The 17,589-nt window shown below is 37.8% G+C and overlaps 1 protein-coding gene across 6 annotated transcripts in view; it reads right to left on the bottom strand.

The window, feature by feature from the left end:
• Nucleotides 1–2,527: 2,527 nt before the first annotated feature.
• The window catches only part of LOC127631166 (GTPase-activating protein and VPS9 domain-containing protein 1-like), a 63,164-nt gene continuing 48,102 nt past the window's right edge, over nt 2,528–17,589 (bottom strand). For 4 of the 6 annotated variants that reach the window (XM_052109177.1, XM_052109182.1, XM_052109180.1 and 1 more), the window contains 11 exons: nt 16,899–16,931; nt 14,979–15,050; nt 14,712–14,852; nt 14,369–14,498; nt 10,511–10,623; nt 9,567–9,726; nt 8,939–9,126; nt 8,556–8,769; nt 6,893–6,965; nt 6,614–6,811; nt 2,528–5,924 (listed from right to left, as the gene is read on the bottom strand). In XM_052109177.1, the coding sequence (XP_051965137.1) occupies nt 5,784–5,924; nt 6,614–6,811; nt 6,893–6,965; nt 8,556–8,769; nt 8,939–9,126; nt 9,567–9,726; nt 10,511–10,623; nt 14,369–14,498; nt 14,712–14,852; nt 14,979–15,050; nt 16,899–16,931 (1,463 nt within the window). In that variant the 3' untranslated portion in view covers nt 2,528–5,783. The remainder of the gene's footprint in view (nt 5,925–6,613; nt 6,812–6,892; nt 6,966–8,555; nt 8,770–8,938; nt 9,127–9,566; nt 9,727–10,510; nt 10,624–14,368; nt 14,499–14,711; nt 14,853–14,978; nt 15,051–16,898; nt 16,932–17,589) is intronic. The other 2 variants (XM_052109179.1, XM_052109183.1) reach the window with 1 other exon arrangement.

The raw sequence follows: 17,589 nt of genomic DNA, 5'->3' as shown, positions 1-17,589 counted from the left end.
TCTGCAATTAAAAACTTGAACATGAATATTAATATAAGTATGTCCTTTTTATTTCAAAACATGGTATGGTATGGATAAGGGATTGATTATTCTGCACTCTCTATATTTTAGTTTATGTACTTTTCAACTCTAAACAATTAAGTCAAGAACTTTTGAAGGTGAATTTAATTTGGTCAATGCTAAAGGTTAGTCTCAGTCTTAGACAGTAGAAAATGGCCACAGACCATTAACAGCAAGCATGATGTAAATGACATCTTAAATTGCAAGAGCTGTCAGAAAATCCATTCCGATTGGCTGGTAGATCTTATGAGGTGCACAGGTTATCACTTTATCAGATAACAAAGTTTTGTTTAGAAATTACCAGGCTACAACAATGTGCACCTCTGTGGAAGAACTATAGTCGAAAACTACTTTACTTTTGATTAGATAGAATGCTGAAACCTTGGACAGCATGTCCAGGAGTTTTTCATAAAAGTAATTCAGAAATACAGACAAGCATGGGAATTATATGTATTATATTCGGTTTTGCAAACTGAATCGATCAATTAATTGAAAAGATCCTCCTCAAAAGAATGATTCCTTCACAAATTGGACATTGCTACTCCTTTCATGACCATCAAGATTCAGAGAACATACACTAAAATTATGGTCCGTTCCACACAAAGCTAACACTAGCCTTTAGAAGACTTTAAATATAATGCACAGGACCACTTTTTAGCTTTCACATATTGTCATTTTGGAGTTTGACAGACCCAATCCTAATTCACTGTCATAACATCTATAACTGTCTGGTTTGGTTCAGCCACTAAATCAGACAGGAGGAAACTACAACAGACATTCAGGACTGCTGAGAGGATTATTGGTGCGCCCCTGCCCACCCTCCAAGACCTGTACATCTTCAGAGTGAGGAAATGTGCAGGTAGAATTACTCTAGCTCTCACACACCTTGCACACTCCCTCTTTGAACTGTTGCCTTCTGGCCGGCACTACAGAGCACTGAGCACTAGATCATCCGGGCACAAGAACAGTTTTTACCCTCTGGCCATTTTCCACATGAACAATTAAATTGCCTTCAGGACTCCCCCATAGTCCAATAATGTAAACGCATATCTTATGTTCATAGGTAAATTCACATATTTAATTAAATAACTGTACATACCACTTGCACGTGTATATATGCCGTTATATGTATATTTTGCATGTCTATTTATACTCTTACCTTGTTTTATATTCTGTGTGCTCTTGTTTGTCCTATCACCAAAAAAAAAAATCCTTGTGTACATGAGCACACTTGACAATAAAGCTCATTCTGATTATATGGAAAGGAGTCGCCTTAGACACTCTTCAAAAAATTCACCTGTCGTGATGGATTGAAGACCACTTGTGCTGTTCTAGCTGCGAATGTCAAACCATTTAAATTAAAACGCAAGCCTGACATTTAAAGACAGAAGTGAATAGCATAGATACAGACACTTTAGGGGTAAACTGTATGAGTGCATGTGTGTTGTCATGTGTGAGCCTCACTGGACTGATGAACTGTGATTTCAGTGCCATCTGGGCTTGGCCCTCAGGCTGTTTAAATCTTCATGCAACAATCTGACATCAATATGTAACAGTTGTGTCAGACAAAGCCCATTCCAAAATCCAGCATGCACAATTAAATCACCAAACCCTCAAGAACCTTTGTTTACAAATGGATAAACGACAAAAACATGGCAATACGACTGCCAAATGCGCTTAGATGAGGGGTGAGGACCTCGTATTGTGTAATCAAAGTTTATTCATATAATCAGCCTGTTTCCTCTCTCACACAGCGGGCTGTCTATACCCGTTCATCTCACCTAAACAAAAGCCATTTCATCTTCCAACCATGCAAGTCGTTTTGGGTTATTAATGCAACTAATTATCCTTTTTCTGGCCAAATTTGAATTTAACTGAACAATCTGAGATATCATTAAGAGAAGCAAAGGCACCCTGCTGAGTTCTTTTGCTCTGATGGAAAGATTACAATTAGAGCACTGGAGTGGTAAGGGTTGAGGAGAGAGTCTATTTCACTGAGAAAATCTCCAATTACAAATCCGCTATACAGTTGTCAGTGGTAATTAAATGTGTGGCGAGTGTAGAGGGCTTTGCTATTTGTGGTGGCCCTAGTTTCGTCATAACGCAAGCCATATGACGAGCTCGCTGTTGCGGTCACGTCAGACATCCCACTACGTAGGGATCAGTCAGGCGAGATTTTATGAGAAGGCTTGGCTTTTAAAAAACAGTTATGTATGTTCCTTGTTGATTGAACTTTTCATCAGTAGCACTGCATGGCGAGTTTTGTTTGTGGTTATCGATCGTGGAGTAAGTCAATCCACAGTCTGACCTTGGCTTTGCAATGAGCTTTTGTGTAGGCTAACACAATAAAAATTTGATTCAGAAAATGAAAATGGTGAATTAGATCATGCTTGGCATGCTTAGACGTGCACAGGATTGTAATAGAACAGACCCATTTGACTTAAAATCAGACGTTGCATGTTCACGGCAAAAGTCTCTTTTAATAAATTTGTAAAGAAATATGCACAGATTGATTTTAAATCACATAACACACAACATACTTTCCCAACAGGAGCCTGACAATGTAAGCTCACAAATCGAAAGCATCACCCATAATTCTCATGAGCATGCTCTGCACTCAAAATAGAGGACCAACATTATATGCTAGGGATTATAAAGCTCAATATAGATTCAAAGAGTATAATGCCTTGCTCCCAATCAACACATCTGTGCAAACATTAACATTAAGCTAGTTCTGTCTGAGTCTTAGAAATTTCAGTCCCCGCAAAACCCTGTTTATTCCAACACATCATTTATGTGGAGCATTGGTGAGGATACGCAAGTTGGTTTTGCACAATACCGTTTTCAAATCAATCGTAGTGAATTTTACCCAAATCATATGTTCAAATAAAAGAGTTCCATCTGAGGCCTTAAACATTAGGTTAGCCTTATGGGTTTGAATATGGCCGATGGTTCAGGTTGACAGTAACTCTGTCAACTTTGTTTCTTCCGGTTTAAAATGCACAAAACTGTATGCAAAATACCAACCATTCAATTTTGAGATAAACACATTTTTAAGAAAATAGGAGTAAATAAATTAGAATTAACTCTTCAAATTATTTGTCACAGGTTAGTCAAACCTCAAGCTGCATATATTTGTTAGGACAGACTTTACACAAAAGAATTATCAGTAAAAGTACATGTCATGAATATTTGAAAATATAGTCTTTGATTCCTTTGGAAACTAATCTCAGGAAGATGCAGATGCAAAATTGCTGCTAATTTAAAATATCCAACCAATGCAATTAAACAGAGCACCCAAATAATGTTGGAAAACACTTCAGCCTGAACCATTTGTAACATTAAAGTTATAAATCAATACTAGCTAATTCCATATACAGAAAATGTTGAAAGGGTGATACATGTTTATATTGGATTTAGTAACATGAAGATAGTCAGTTATAACAATTGATATAGAATATAAATGTTTAAAGTGCACTGGAAATAAACAGATTCTTGCAGCTGATGCTTGGGTTCGGTTTGTGCAAGAGCAGAGATTTTACATGGCCATAACAACTGGTGATCAGCATACAGAGTTCATGCACCATTTAAATCAGATGGACAGGAATAAAATATGTACACAGCTCTAATGGCTACAAAGCTAGGAGAAAAATAAGGCATTACAACATTTTAGTCATGCCTTCTATACTAGCATGGCAGGAGGTAGAACTAATTGTTCTAAGTGCATCTACTATTTTTAGGACCAAAATCAACATTCAGCCCTCCTGTAGAACATTTTCATGGCATCTTAATGAGCACACGTGATCAGTTATTAAAACAGAGATTTAAAGGGGAAAGTCTTAGACAATACAGTATCAAAATATCAAGGGTACAGTTCTTTCACCCCAGTTCTATGTGCAAAGGTTAATGGAAAGTTAATAAAGATATCATTAGATTAACTGCAACAAAGCAAAGCATTATTTTCTATACTGCGGTTTGATGTATGCAATCGCAAAGACAGTTATAAACACAGAGACTGAAGGACATGAGCTAGCTTTTATGGAAATGACACGAGGTAGCCCGCAGCACGCCAAATATCAAATCAGATCGATTTTTCTCAACTACATCAATTCATAATACACTACCTAAACTATTACCCATCCGTTCTCAGCACTGATGAGGAGCATGCCACAGTGTTCAATATTCTTTGATATCAACTACAATATATACCCTAAACTAACCAATGAGAGGCACTACTGTAAATTTGGGAGACGTTCTGTTATAGGCAAGGGAATAGCCATCCTAACTAGTATTTGTCCTTGGGATTTCCATTGCAAAATGGAACATGGCTTTGAATCAAACTAGTAAAGAAAGGATTCTGAAACAATACATGGAATTTAACATCAGCAACGAGCAAAATAAAAACAAACATTTCCTTGGGACAACATCACTAATGATAAAGACCACAAATTCAAATGAAACGCATTTAAATACTTGAAGTCTTCATCATACATCTCATATCAATTGGTATGATCACATACAACAGACTATATTGTGAAAACAAGCAGTCAAGATTTTCACAATCTTGTAATTTTCACAAATTCAACAAAAGCAATCCATGTTCTAAATGTCAATTAATGGGTAATCTTTCTAATTTATGTGCTACAGTACTGTTGTTTTGCATGGCTTGCCTTTGACTGGTCAGAGTTCCTCAAACTCAAGGAAGACAGGAAATTCAAGATGTGGCAGAAAATCTACCAAAACTAAAAGAATCAGTGTTATATACTCCAAACCTCTGCAAGGCACTAACTTACAACACCGAAAAACAATCAGCTAATGTGAAGACACCCTGTTTTAGCAGCTCTTCGTGAGTTTTATGTGCATGTATTACTACAACTTCTTATCAACCAAACTGTGCATTGAACTGCCTTCTGTCCTACAAATTAATCAGACAAGACTGTAAATACAAAAACAAAAAGATTAAATACAGGAGTTAAGTAATAAATACATTTTTTTTATTTATTATAAATATGTGGGCCCTTATTTCCAAATTGTCTGGGAAACGTAGTAAAGAAATGTACAATAAATGACAACACCTGTTTACATTCATAGAACAAGCTGCCCTATTAAAATAATGGCATGATTATTTGATATACTGTAACATTGATACATTGGTAGCATCTATAGTGATGCGTTCTTTGATATGAATCCTCTGACAATTAGCTTTGAATGGGGTTAAGATTGCACGGTTTACACAAGGAGGCTAGAATCATCGATTCCCCTCTGGAGTGTCCTGATACAAACATGATCATTGCAGGTAGTTCATGGTCCCTTTTTCATATGATAGGTATCTTATAACAGAGCTAATTACTTGCTTAATATTTTATATAAAATTGTATTCAAAGTCCCAGCACCTCCCCCAGTACTACAGAAAAAGTGATGCAGGTTATAATAGAGATCAGTAGAGGCAAAGTCGCCATCAGCCATTTCCACTAGGCTGTATTATTATTATAATTTCTTTTTTCAATTAATACCCCACAGTAAAACCTGCCATGATCATATCAAATATTTGATCGTTTTTAAACTTGAAGTGTTTCTGCCTCTATATACAGTTATACAGACTGAGGCAACACCTTTATTTGTGGTCTAGGTGAAGGGGAGAGTATTTGTCCACTCCGTGTCCTCTCTCTCTCGCTTTCGCCATCTCCTTCCTACAGTCTGCCCATACAGGTGGCTGTTCTGCTTCACTTGCGATCGTCAATGGTTTTAATGAATTCCACAGCAGCAGTGAACTGCATCCACCAATAGCACTCCTCCCCACTCAGCCTGCTGGCATAGAAATTATTGATGTACTGAATGGTGGACAGAAGGCAGGGTGGGTTCGCCTGGAGGGAGGGAAAGAGTGAGAATTAACATTCAAAATAACATCTGACCACCCACAATGTGGATGCTTACAAATCCAAGTGCGCTTACTAGTTGAGAGAATCTGGTGTGGGTGGGTACACATGTGAAAAAACAAACAAGTATGGAAAAGTGAAGTGAAATAGAAGAGAAAGAGTCATGCACAGACACACAAGAACAAAACTTTGCTTTCGCCAACATTTTTGCTTCACACTTTTTTTAATTGCTTGTCTATGTAAACATGCTAGATGAATAGTTTTTCTTCTGTTTTAATAGACAAGTAGTTTTTCCACTGAAGCTTAAAGGCTGAGTGATAAAAGACATTGTGTTGTTGATATACTGTAATTGAGATTCCATAATTGATTTGATAATTTAATTGATTTAATAAAATACCAGATTATGGGAAGAGATCAATGGTTTTGGTACCTACGCAAATCATTTGCACCATGATCATTCTAAGCTTATTTTTCTCCAAATAACCAACATCTATATATGTAATAAATACAATTATTATGTACTTATTTTTACACAATTTACAATGATATTTCAATCAAAATACACAATGATGACTCTAATAGATATTGGTTTCATTTTCTATAAAGCTGCTTTGAAACAATGCGTGAAAAGCGCAATACAAATAAAAATGACTTTACGTTTGTGGATCTTAACTTACTTTAATTAGAACAAAAACAAGCACAGGGACAAAGTCGTCAGCCCCAGGTACAGCATCCTCATTGGCCAGGCTGAGCAGGTTCATAATAGTGGAGCACATGCGCAGGATACACTGCACTTTATCTCGAGGGGTCTTGTAAGCATTGATCGTCCTGACCTCGGCTTGTGCGGAGGGCCATGGCGCCTCCTTTAGATACACCTGCACATACAAACAAACAAATCAGATTGCTTTTATTTTTTTGCTTTATTTTTTAGCATATTCTGAAGCGTAGTGAGTCACCTCTGGGATCTGCAATGCCTTGTGATTGGCTGTCACCACTTTGGATAGACGTTGAATGTGCTCCAAGAAAAGCCTGGAACAGAGAAGACATCATAAAATAAGACATTTAAGTCACTTCATCCAAACCAGGTACAACATCACTATCTTAGTAGTTTTTTTCTGTCCTTACTGAAAGCACAAATGTTGTGTTAAGCAGCAATCAGAAAATACAGTATTTGATATTTAATATAAAAGGTATGTAGAGTGGAAGAAGTGGTGGGAACAGAACATTGCGCACTGCAATGCAAATAGAAACTGAAGCTGCATTCTAAAATGCATAATTCCTTACTATACACAGTATGCCAATGGATAAGGATGTCCGAACTCTCAATACTAATAAAAAAGTAGGCAGGAATACCCAGGGGATCTACCATTTCTGGTAAGATCCTGCAAATCAACTGGACACTTTACTACCCAATAAAAGGAGCTGAGGAGACATCATATTCAAAAAGCTTGACTTAAAGAAGAAAAAGAAAAACACTGCAGACACTGCTTTTTAGAGCTGTAAGGACGGATTTGGCGGGAAATTGTACACTTCCAACAGTCATCTGTGCCCGTTTGTGTCATGTCCATAAATAAAGAAAAGAAGGTCCAGCTAGCTACTACAGCACATGTATACAGTTTGTGTGGTGACAGGTGTGGTAGTAGTTTGAAGCTGAAAGCTTGTAGCCACAACAAATGAGCAACATTGACCATGGATCATTCAAAAAGGCAACCCTCTGGTGGAAATCGCCGTTTTCAAAATCAAGAGACCTCAAACCGAGAAGAGTCTGCAAGCAAAAAGGGAATGCGACAGCGCCCTAACAGTAATAATAAAACACAAATTGTTACGTTATTTGTTTTGAAACCATTGTTTTAAATAAGTCAAAACAACAGCAGAAGACATGCTACTTACCCAAAAATAATACATATTTATTTCTTAATTTATTAGGGGAGGGGGCGAGTTTTGTTGTTGTTAGTGACATTTGCTCTGATAGGTTGATCACCTGTAACCATGGTTACACCGGTTCTCCTCAAACCATCAGATTCATCCACGCAAAAGAGCAGAGCCCTGACGTAATTACCAAAACAGTGCAAGTAACTCGCAGTTCTATGATTCAACTGCTAGAGGGCCAAAAGTTACATAGTAAAGCTTTAACAAAAACCAGAGTCGATTATTTCTGCAGTTGTTGTTACTACATCAACAATTCGGGTCACAAGACAATTCCTACATTTTCAGATGAAGTATGTCCAGAAATGTATTCATACTACTCACCTGCAAACCTAAAGAACATATTTTTTACTAGCTAGAAAGTGCATCCTTCATCTAATGCAGTACATACATTCAGATTTCAGATGCAGGGCAAGTGACCAAGAAAATGTCAAGCAATGTGGTTGCCGAGCAACCTGATGCAATAACATACATTGTGCTTTAATCAACATTTTACAATGGCTTTAAATTTAGCTTATACAATCAGAATTTAGAGTCATAGCGATCCATTTATGAATTCAGATTTACATGGAGAGATACAATTAATTCATGCTTTACCATGTCACCTGGTTATATTAAACTGGTTATGATACAGTGCAAGGATCAAAAAGAGATGAATAAATAAAGGCAGTCAGGCTATAAGTGTTCTCTCACTCGTCTCTGAGGATGTCCCCATCCTGATTGGGATAGAATGCCAGTTTGAAAATGCGATTCATGACGCTGCGTTCGATGGCCATCTGGGCGTCCTGGAGCTGCTCCTCGCTGGCGAACTGCCAAATGGCATCGTGGGCCATAGCTCCGTATAAGTAACGCAGGAAATCCTCCACCGCTGCAGTCTTATCGTCAGCTGCTGTGCAACCCTGAAATGCTGCAGGGAACCAAAGAGAAAACCAGGCTCTACTGAGACAAACATCCATCTCTGATCTGAGAAAACTATAAATAATGCACTGAAATGTATAAGATTATTCAAGCAACAGTAAATCAAAAGAATCTATAAGCAGTTTTGTTATTCAAGGAGATTTATAGAGCACACAGACCTTTGATGAAGTCAAGCATCTTGGACTCCATGTGTTCCAGCAGCAGTCGGACGCAGACGGTAGTGAAATAACGGTTCGCCACTTCTTTGTCTCTTAGCACTCTCTGCAGGAGTCTCTCCAGATGAGCCTGAGAAGTCTGCAGGCCTTGTCGGCAACGAGTAAGATAAGCAATGTATGGAGCCCGCTTCCTAAAAAACAAGCCCATCACAACTTTCATTATGTAATCATGCCCAAAAATATGTCAAGCTTTTATTAAAGGAATATTTCACCCAAAAAATTATTCCCAAATTATCTATGACAAACCACTTTGAGTTCAGTTTGTTCCAAACAGTTATCATATGTCTTTAGAAGACTTTGAATGTAGCGTATAAGCCATATAGTCTACTTTTATAAAAATGTTATGGTACTTTTTTTTGTCCATTTGGAGCTTGGAATTAAAAAAAAAAATAAAAATGGGGAAACATTTGTATAGGAATCAGAAGTAAAATCTCCCAGAGGAGTTTTATTTTTGTGTGACGTTTTCTTTTAAATAATTCATGGTTGTGAGTGCGAGAACGGAGTAAAAGAGAGACAATGAGACAGAGTAAGTGAGACTTTAAGAGAGAGAGAAAAAGAAAGTAATGAGTACCTGTAGTCCTCTGCCATGGCAGTGAGCAGTTTTCTGCAGGTGCGGGGGTCGAGGTGGCTGACACAGCGCGTAGTCTCCTGGATCTGAGCCATCTGGTTCTTATCCTGCAGGTTAATGGCCTCCGCCAGCTGCACCTTCAGAAAGCACACGATCTCGTTGTCTGAGGAGAGCGAGGAGACAGGGGCCAGACATAAATGCACAGCGTTTTGCAACCTCAGAACCTGCATAACAGCTACTTTTATCCCATATGTACACAGCCACAAAAACATCTGTTCAGAATAAGGTTAATTTTAAATGGAAAGGATACCATGGACTTTTGTATACTGGTAGTTGAAATGAAATAATTAGGGCAAATTGACATGCCTTGCAAAGTGACATACTTTCCATACAAAAATTATTTGAATAGCATTTTTTGGGGCGAAGCACTGAAGATGCAAAGTGTTAATATTCTTATTATTACTATTCTTCTGGCGAAAGTCTATGGCAGCCCATAGAACCATATATAGGACACTCTCAAATGTAACAACCAAATTTGGGGTCTTTCACTTAAACCCTCTAGCACCACCAACAGGTCAAAGTTTCGCTTTCAAGTGACCTGAGGGGACATGTAGCATTTCGGCACAGTGCTACCTAGTGGTCAGGAGACCACCTGAAAAATAGCTATTTTTGATAACTTCTGAATTGTTAAAACGATGATTGTATCGTTTTATTCTATAGGGCATACAGAGTCACATGATACCAAATTGTCCTATGTCGGCCATTTAGAATTATACTTTAATTGCTGCATATTACAAACGCATTGGCGTATCATTAAGATATTTGGTATGTGTCATTGGGGCCAGGTCCTGAAGGTCCTCAAAAGGTTTGGTGACAGCACCACCTAGTGGTCAAAAAATACAAATACATTTTCTAGTGTTAAGGTGGCAGGTTTAGATGGTAGAAACCTTCAGGGTCTGCATGGTCTGGGAGGCCGTTGCGTGTTGTTGCAGGAGGAATGATTGGAAAAACGACTGAATCTGCTGAGCATAGTGCCAGTCGTAATTTCTTCTTTATATCACTGCAGAGAATAAAAGAACAGGACATCTTATGAACAGTTGAAGCCAGAAGTTTACATAAATTTTAGACAAATACATTTAAAGTCAGTTTTTCATTCATTCCTGACATTTGATTGTAGAAAACATTCCCTGTCTTAGGACAGTTAGAATCACTACTTTATTTTAAGAATGTGAAATGTCAGAATAATAGTAGAGAGAATGATTTATTTCAGCTTTCATCACATTCCCAGTGGGTCAGAAGTTAACATACTCCTTTAGTATTTAGTAGCATTGCCTTTAAATTGTTTAACTTGGGACAAACGTTTTGGGTAGCCTTCCAAGAGCTTCTCAAAAGTTGCTGGAATTTTGGCCCATTCCTTTAGACTGAACTGGTGTAACTCAGAGTCAGGTATGTAGGCCTCCTTGGTCACACATGCTTTTTCAGTCATGCCCACTAATTTTTAGATTGGTCAGGGCTTTGACTTTCTGCTCCTTAAGCCATTTTGTCACAACTTTGGACCATTTGCGACCCAGCTTTAACTTCCTGGCTGATGTCTTGAGATGTTGCTTCAATATATCCACATAATGTTCCTTCCTCACGATGCCATCTATTTTGTGAAATGCACCAGTCCCTCATGCAGCAATGCAACCCCACACCATGATGCTGCCACCCCCACGATTCACGGTTAGGATGTGTTCTTTGGCTTGCAAGCCTCACTCTTTTTCCTCCAAACATAACGATGGTCATTATGGCCAAACAGTTAAATTTGTGTTTCATCATACCAGAGGACAGCTCTCAAAAAAATTAGACCTTTGTACCCATTTGCTCATGTAAACTGTAGTCTGGCTTTGCAGTGGCTTCTTACTCAATGAGCAGCTTTTCAGGTTATGGCGATATAAGACAAATTTTACTGTGGAAATAGATACTTGTCTACCTAAGCAGTAGAGGTCGACCGATTAATCGGTCGGCCGATTTTTTTTTGCATTTTTTAACATAATCGGCATCGGCCAATATCCAAGTATATCAAGCCGATTATTAGGCAGGCGCATCTGTGGGCAGCCTAGTGTTGTTGTGGAACACGTGTTTGATGCATGCTGCCCCTAGAGTCATTTTCCAGCAGAGTGAGCAGACCTCATCCTGTGCCTAAGGAAGGAGCCAAGTTCCTTGGAGAAAACTGTAAGGAATAAATTTTTTATTTAACTTTTGATATGTTACTGCTAACTTCGAGAAAAAACACAACATGACGTCCGGCTACTTTGGATATTGATAGCGTAGTTGAAGTTGCATTATCACAGCAGAAGGGTGGCTATCATGTCACAATAAGTAAGCAAGAATTTTGCAATTACAGACAGTGAATCTGAGACTTTTATTTGTTCTGTTTGTGTGTCTTATATTTGAGAGGGTTGTCACTCAATGCAGAGAAATAAGTAATAAAAAAAAGATACCAAGGCACTATAGGCTATTGAAGGACTGGCTTTGGTAAGCTCGGACGTTATCGGTTCTGCTGTCGGTACTGGAGAAATTAAGAAAATACATTTATTATTGCTATAAAGAGAAAGTTATTTTATCTCGCCAGCCATTTCTATATATAATAATTCTATGAAACCATTTGTCTGTGATGCAATTTAACTATTCGCAGTCAGAGAGAGAGAGAGAGAGAGAGAGAGAGAGAGAGATCTCGCGCACAGCGAGCACAACACAAGCCCTGCTTAATGAGTGACAGAACTAAACATTCAAACATAGCCTGGTTTAGATCTGTGATATTAGTCTGATTTTATTTTAGATTTCGCCTTCCAAAGATTATAAAAAGAATATTTATACATAAGCCGCATTCTGTCTAGCACAACTTCCTTCCCTTCACAGCGGTGCACTGACATTTCTCCCTAAAACTCAAACTTAACGTCAGAATCAGCACGATCGGTGATTATTGTAAAATGCAGTCTAGCTACTGTTGCTAAATTGCGGGACGCGTTTAATAATAAAAAGAGCGCAAGAGATACCGTTCCCAAGGCGGCGCACGCTCCGAAACAGACCAACGAGATAAGCAAAGTATAGGCTACTTTGGGTTTCATGTGCGCGTCTAAACGATCAAATATACACAAAAATGTCAAAACGACCGGCTTGGAGATTCACTTAAACACAGTTTATGTCTTAAATGGACGTAGTTATGGAAATAGTTGAGAGAAAATATGGCGCATCAGGAGCCTATTAGATCTGAACTCGGTCTTAAAGGGGAAGCAGTCTAATGAAAATGCTGACGATTGAGCCATTACTGCGAATCAAACAACAAAAGGCAAAGAGAAAATCACTTACAGCTCTTGAATTAATAACTTCTGCATTAATAAGCATTAATCTATCTATGATAAACTATGCAGTGTTATTTTTCAATTGATTACTTTATTAGATTTATTTTTAGACAACACCTGAACAGTAATGTTAGTAGACCTTCCTGAAAATAAATCACTGTGCCTATATAACATTTATCTTTGTTTAATATATTATATATATATATGAACCGTTAAGAATACCGTTGAAGTACCGGATCGATAAGCAGTATCGGTAAGATAGTAATACCATTAAAACCTTAACGATACCCATCCCTAGTTATGCCTGTGCTTCTCTTGGATGCTCTGAATATTGGATTACGTGTCTGGATTGCCCCTTAATTAAAGCATTTGGATCTGCAACAGCAGTTTGTAACACCTGCTTTGTTTATTTAATATATTTGTTATACATTATTTATACAATATGTTTATACATTATACATTTTAAATTTAAGTGTACAAGTGCAGATTGGTCAAGTGTTCAATAAATGTATTTGTTGAGAAATTTTGTCTATCTTAAGTAATTATTTGTGTTACATTTTATCTTTCAAATGAAAGGTTCAAATAAGAGGTTAAAAACAAGCACATATCGGCCAAATGAATCGGCAGCATTAATCGGCCGACCCAGATTTCAAAAGATCGGCATCGGCCTGAAAAAAACAATACTGGTCGACCTCTACTAAGCAGTATGATGCCTGCTTGGTCCTATGGTGTTTACACTTGCGTACTATGGTTTATACAGATGAACGTGGTACCTTCAGGCATTTGGAAATTGCTCCCGAGTATGAACCAAACTTGTGGAGGTCCACAATTTTTATCTGAGGTCCTGGCTGATTTCTTTAGATTTTCCCATGATGTCAAGCAAAGAGCCACTGAATCTGAAGGTTGGCCTTAAAATATATCCACAGGTACACCTCCAATTCAGTACTACACCTATCAGTAGCTAATTGTCTAAAGGCTTGACATAATTTTCTGGAATTTTCCAAGCTGTTTAAAAGGCACAGTTAACTTAAGTGTATGTAAACTTCTGGCCCACTGGAATTGTGATAGTCAATTAAAAGTCAAACAATCTGTCTGTAAACAATTGTTGGAAAAATTACTCATGTCATGCACAAAGTAGAGGTCCTAAACGACTTGCCAAAACTATATTTAAAAAAAAAAAAAAGGGTTTTAATTACCTCAACCTAAGTGTATGAAAACTGACCAACTGTATATGAGAAATAGATATAAATACACACACACACATGTAATATAGTTCACTCAATGTTCTGATTGTGGTATGGTAAAGTGAACAACAAGGTTGTTGGTTTGATTCCCACAAAGGAGCAAGCCCTAAGCATTGTGCCCATTGCATCAAAGGCACTTAAGACAAGGTTACTCCAGGGAGATTCACCAAAAGCTGAAGATCATGAAAAACAGAAGTGTGTGTGTGTCTTAAGAGACCTGAAGGAGAATGTCTTGTCCTGAGGTGGGGCCGTCTGACTGGCTGAGTCTGGCATGTCATCTGCAGAGATGTTTTGCAGAGCTTCATCTTTTGGAGAGTCATGCTCACTCTCTCCTTCCCTGCATGGCTCTTTAAGAACACATAGCAAAACATTTTAACAATAACAGAACAATTAAACTTTAGTGTATATGCTTAAAAAAAAAGGGGACATTTTTAAGTAATATTTATATATATTTTTAGAAAAACAGTTAATAAAACAACAGTTTACAAAATTATTCATTTTTAAAGTTTTATTGCTTTTAACTTTGTGGTTTTAAGTATGAATTTTAGTGTATGACAAACCTTGTCCAACATAGGGTCCTGCAGCTACTACATCACTAGGAATGGGCCGTTTCTCCATGTACCTGATGTACTTGTCCATTATTGCCTCTGCTGACTGGGTCTTGGAGCTTTGCCTGAGCATTGATGGCTCATCTGACAAACCTGATTCAAACAAACATAAACACACAGTCAACCTGAATCAAAGTAACAGCAGCCATCCCACAATGATGCTCGCTTAACAATTGCAGTGGGTGTATGAGTGTGTGATCAAGACTAATGATAGCTGACCTTGAGAGATCCTCTCCGCTCCTTGCTCGTCTTTCTCTGGCTTGTCCCGCTTTCTTAGACCTCCAATTGGCACTGCAGAGATGAACAAAGGCAGTTATTTCAAAAACCGCCATACCGCTGCATCAATGTTCCTACGAAAAACCAAACCTGAAGACATGGACTCTATCCATTCCACCACAACAAATTAACCTACATACTGTGAATGCATTTGCTCCAATCATCACATAAGCCACTTCTACACTGGCAGCCAAATGTTTGGAATAATGTACAGATTTTGCTCTTATGGAAAGAAAATAGTACTTTTATTCACCAAAGTGCCATTCAACTGATAACAATGTATAGTCAGGACATTAATAAAGTGAAAAAATACTATTACAACTTTTCAGAACTTCTTAAATTACTTCAAAGAGTTCATATCAAAAAATCCTCTATGTGCAGCAATGACAGCTTTGCAGATCCTTGGCATTCTAGCTGTCAGTTTGTCCAGATACTCAGGTGACATTTCACCCCATGCTTCCTGTAGCACTTGCCACAGATGTGGCTGTCTTGTCGAGCACATCTCATGCACCTTACAGTCTAGCTGATCCCACAAAAGCTCAATGGGGTTAAGATGCATAACACTCTTTTTCAATTATATGTTGTCCAAAGTCAGTGTTTCTTTGCCTACTCTAACTTTTCCATTTGTATTTCTGTTTTAAAAGTGGCTTTTTCTTTGCAATTCTTCCCATAAGGCCTGCACCCCTGAGACTTCTCTTTACTGTTATACATGAAACTGGTGTTGAGCAGGTATAATTCAATGAAGCTGTCAGCTGAGGACATGTGAGGCATCTATTTCTCAAACTAGAGACTCTGATGTACTTATCCTCTTGTTGAGTTGTATATCTGGGCTTCCACATCTCTTTGTGTCCTTGTTAGAGCCAGTTGTCCTTTGTCTTTGAAGACTGTAGTGTACACCTTTGTAGGAAATCTTAATTTTTTTGGCAATTTCAAGCATTGTATAGCCTTCATTCATAAAAACAATGATTGACTGACAAGTTTCTAGAGAAAGTGGTTTCTTTTTTGCCATTTTTGTCCTAATATTGACCATAAGACATGCCAGTCTATTGTACATTGTGGCAAATCTAAAACAAACAAAAAGACAATGTTAAGCTTCATTTAATGAACCAAATAGCTTTCAGCTGTGTTTGATATAATGGCACGTGATTTTCTAGTTCCAAATGATCAATTTAGAATGAATACTCAAGGATAAGGTGTTGGAGTGATGACTGCTAGAAATGGGATCTGTCTAGATTTGATCAAAAATTACTTTTTTCAAATAGTGATGGTGCTGATTTTTACATCAGTAATGTCCTGACTGTACTTTGTGCTCAGTTGAATGCTACTTTGGTGAACTGAAGTACCAATTTCCTTCCAAAACAGCAAAATACTACATTATTCCAAACTTTTGGCTGCCAGTGTACATATTCAGTAATGGGGTGCTATCACAAGCATGTCACTACAGAGCAAGCGCACAAATGTGGAACTCTGTGTTGCAGGATGTCATGTGTTTGCATGGTTGTATGTGTGAAGTTAGGTTCAATGTACAAGTAGGCAGATAAGATTTGACTTTGTAAGACACCAAGACTATAACAGCAAAATATGATTTGTTTTTTTAATCAATGCATATTTAAGCAAGTTTCCTCTTATGTGAGTCAAACGACTTGCCTATGTAGCAAGAATGATCCTATAACAAAAGCTCAGCAGTTTGTTTGGACCACTGCAAAAATAAACCATGGAAACCCAAAATGGAAGCGTGAATGAGGTGTTGAAGCTCTACAGGTCTCAAGCGGTCACGCAGTGGGGTAAGGACGGGTCTACAGGACTCTAGCAGCTAGTTTACTGTGCTAGACTGAGTGGGAGAGAGCTTGAAGAGCTGGTTACCTGGGAGTTCACCCTCTGCAGTCCAATAGAGCACTGTGTGAGGAACACAGACAGGGTTGGGCTTCACAAACACAATCTCTCTCCCAAGCCATGCTAAATGTTAACTGCTAATTAGCATTAGAAAGTCAGAAAGATCCTTACTGGTAAAGTTTTGAATGTGGGTGTGAAAGAAGTAATATCAGTTAAGTAAGCAATAGTAATCCTCAATCACTCAAAGCAGCTCCATGTGCTGCTTTGCCCCCCTTTGTGAATGTGAATTAAAATTAAAGTACTGAGGTCTCTGGATGCTCAGAAGCATTAAGGTACATATTTGTGAATAAACAGAAATAATGAAACACTCAATATCTCTTTATAAAGTTTGACAGGTTTCAAATATTTCTTGTTGCTTTGCACTCTAAGGCTTTGTTCACACTGATTTTTTTCCCCAAATCCATTTTTTTTAGACTGTTTAACTGCAAGTTAAATTTGGACAGATCTGGGGCCGTATGCATAAAACTTCTCAGAAATTATCCTAAGAAAAGTCTTAAGCTTTGACTTAATTGTCAAAAAATTCTTAGCAAAGAGTAGGACTTGTGTAAGAGTGGGAGCTTTTTATAAAGATGCTAAAAGAAACTTTCAGCAAAGTTTTAATAATATAATACAGTATAAATAACAAATATAAGACAGACAGACAGAACAAATATAATTAGAT

This window comes from Xyrauchen texanus, chromosome 37 (assembly GCF_025860055.1).
Source record: "Xyrauchen texanus isolate HMW12.3.18 chromosome 37, RBS_HiC_50CHRs, whole genome shotgun sequence".
Classification (NCBI taxonomy): domain Eukaryota; kingdom Metazoa; phylum Chordata; class Actinopteri; order Cypriniformes; family Catostomidae; genus Xyrauchen; species Xyrauchen texanus.
The sequence above is the reverse complement of the archived record's forward strand: the minus strand, read 5'-3'. Positions and strand labels throughout refer to the sequence as shown.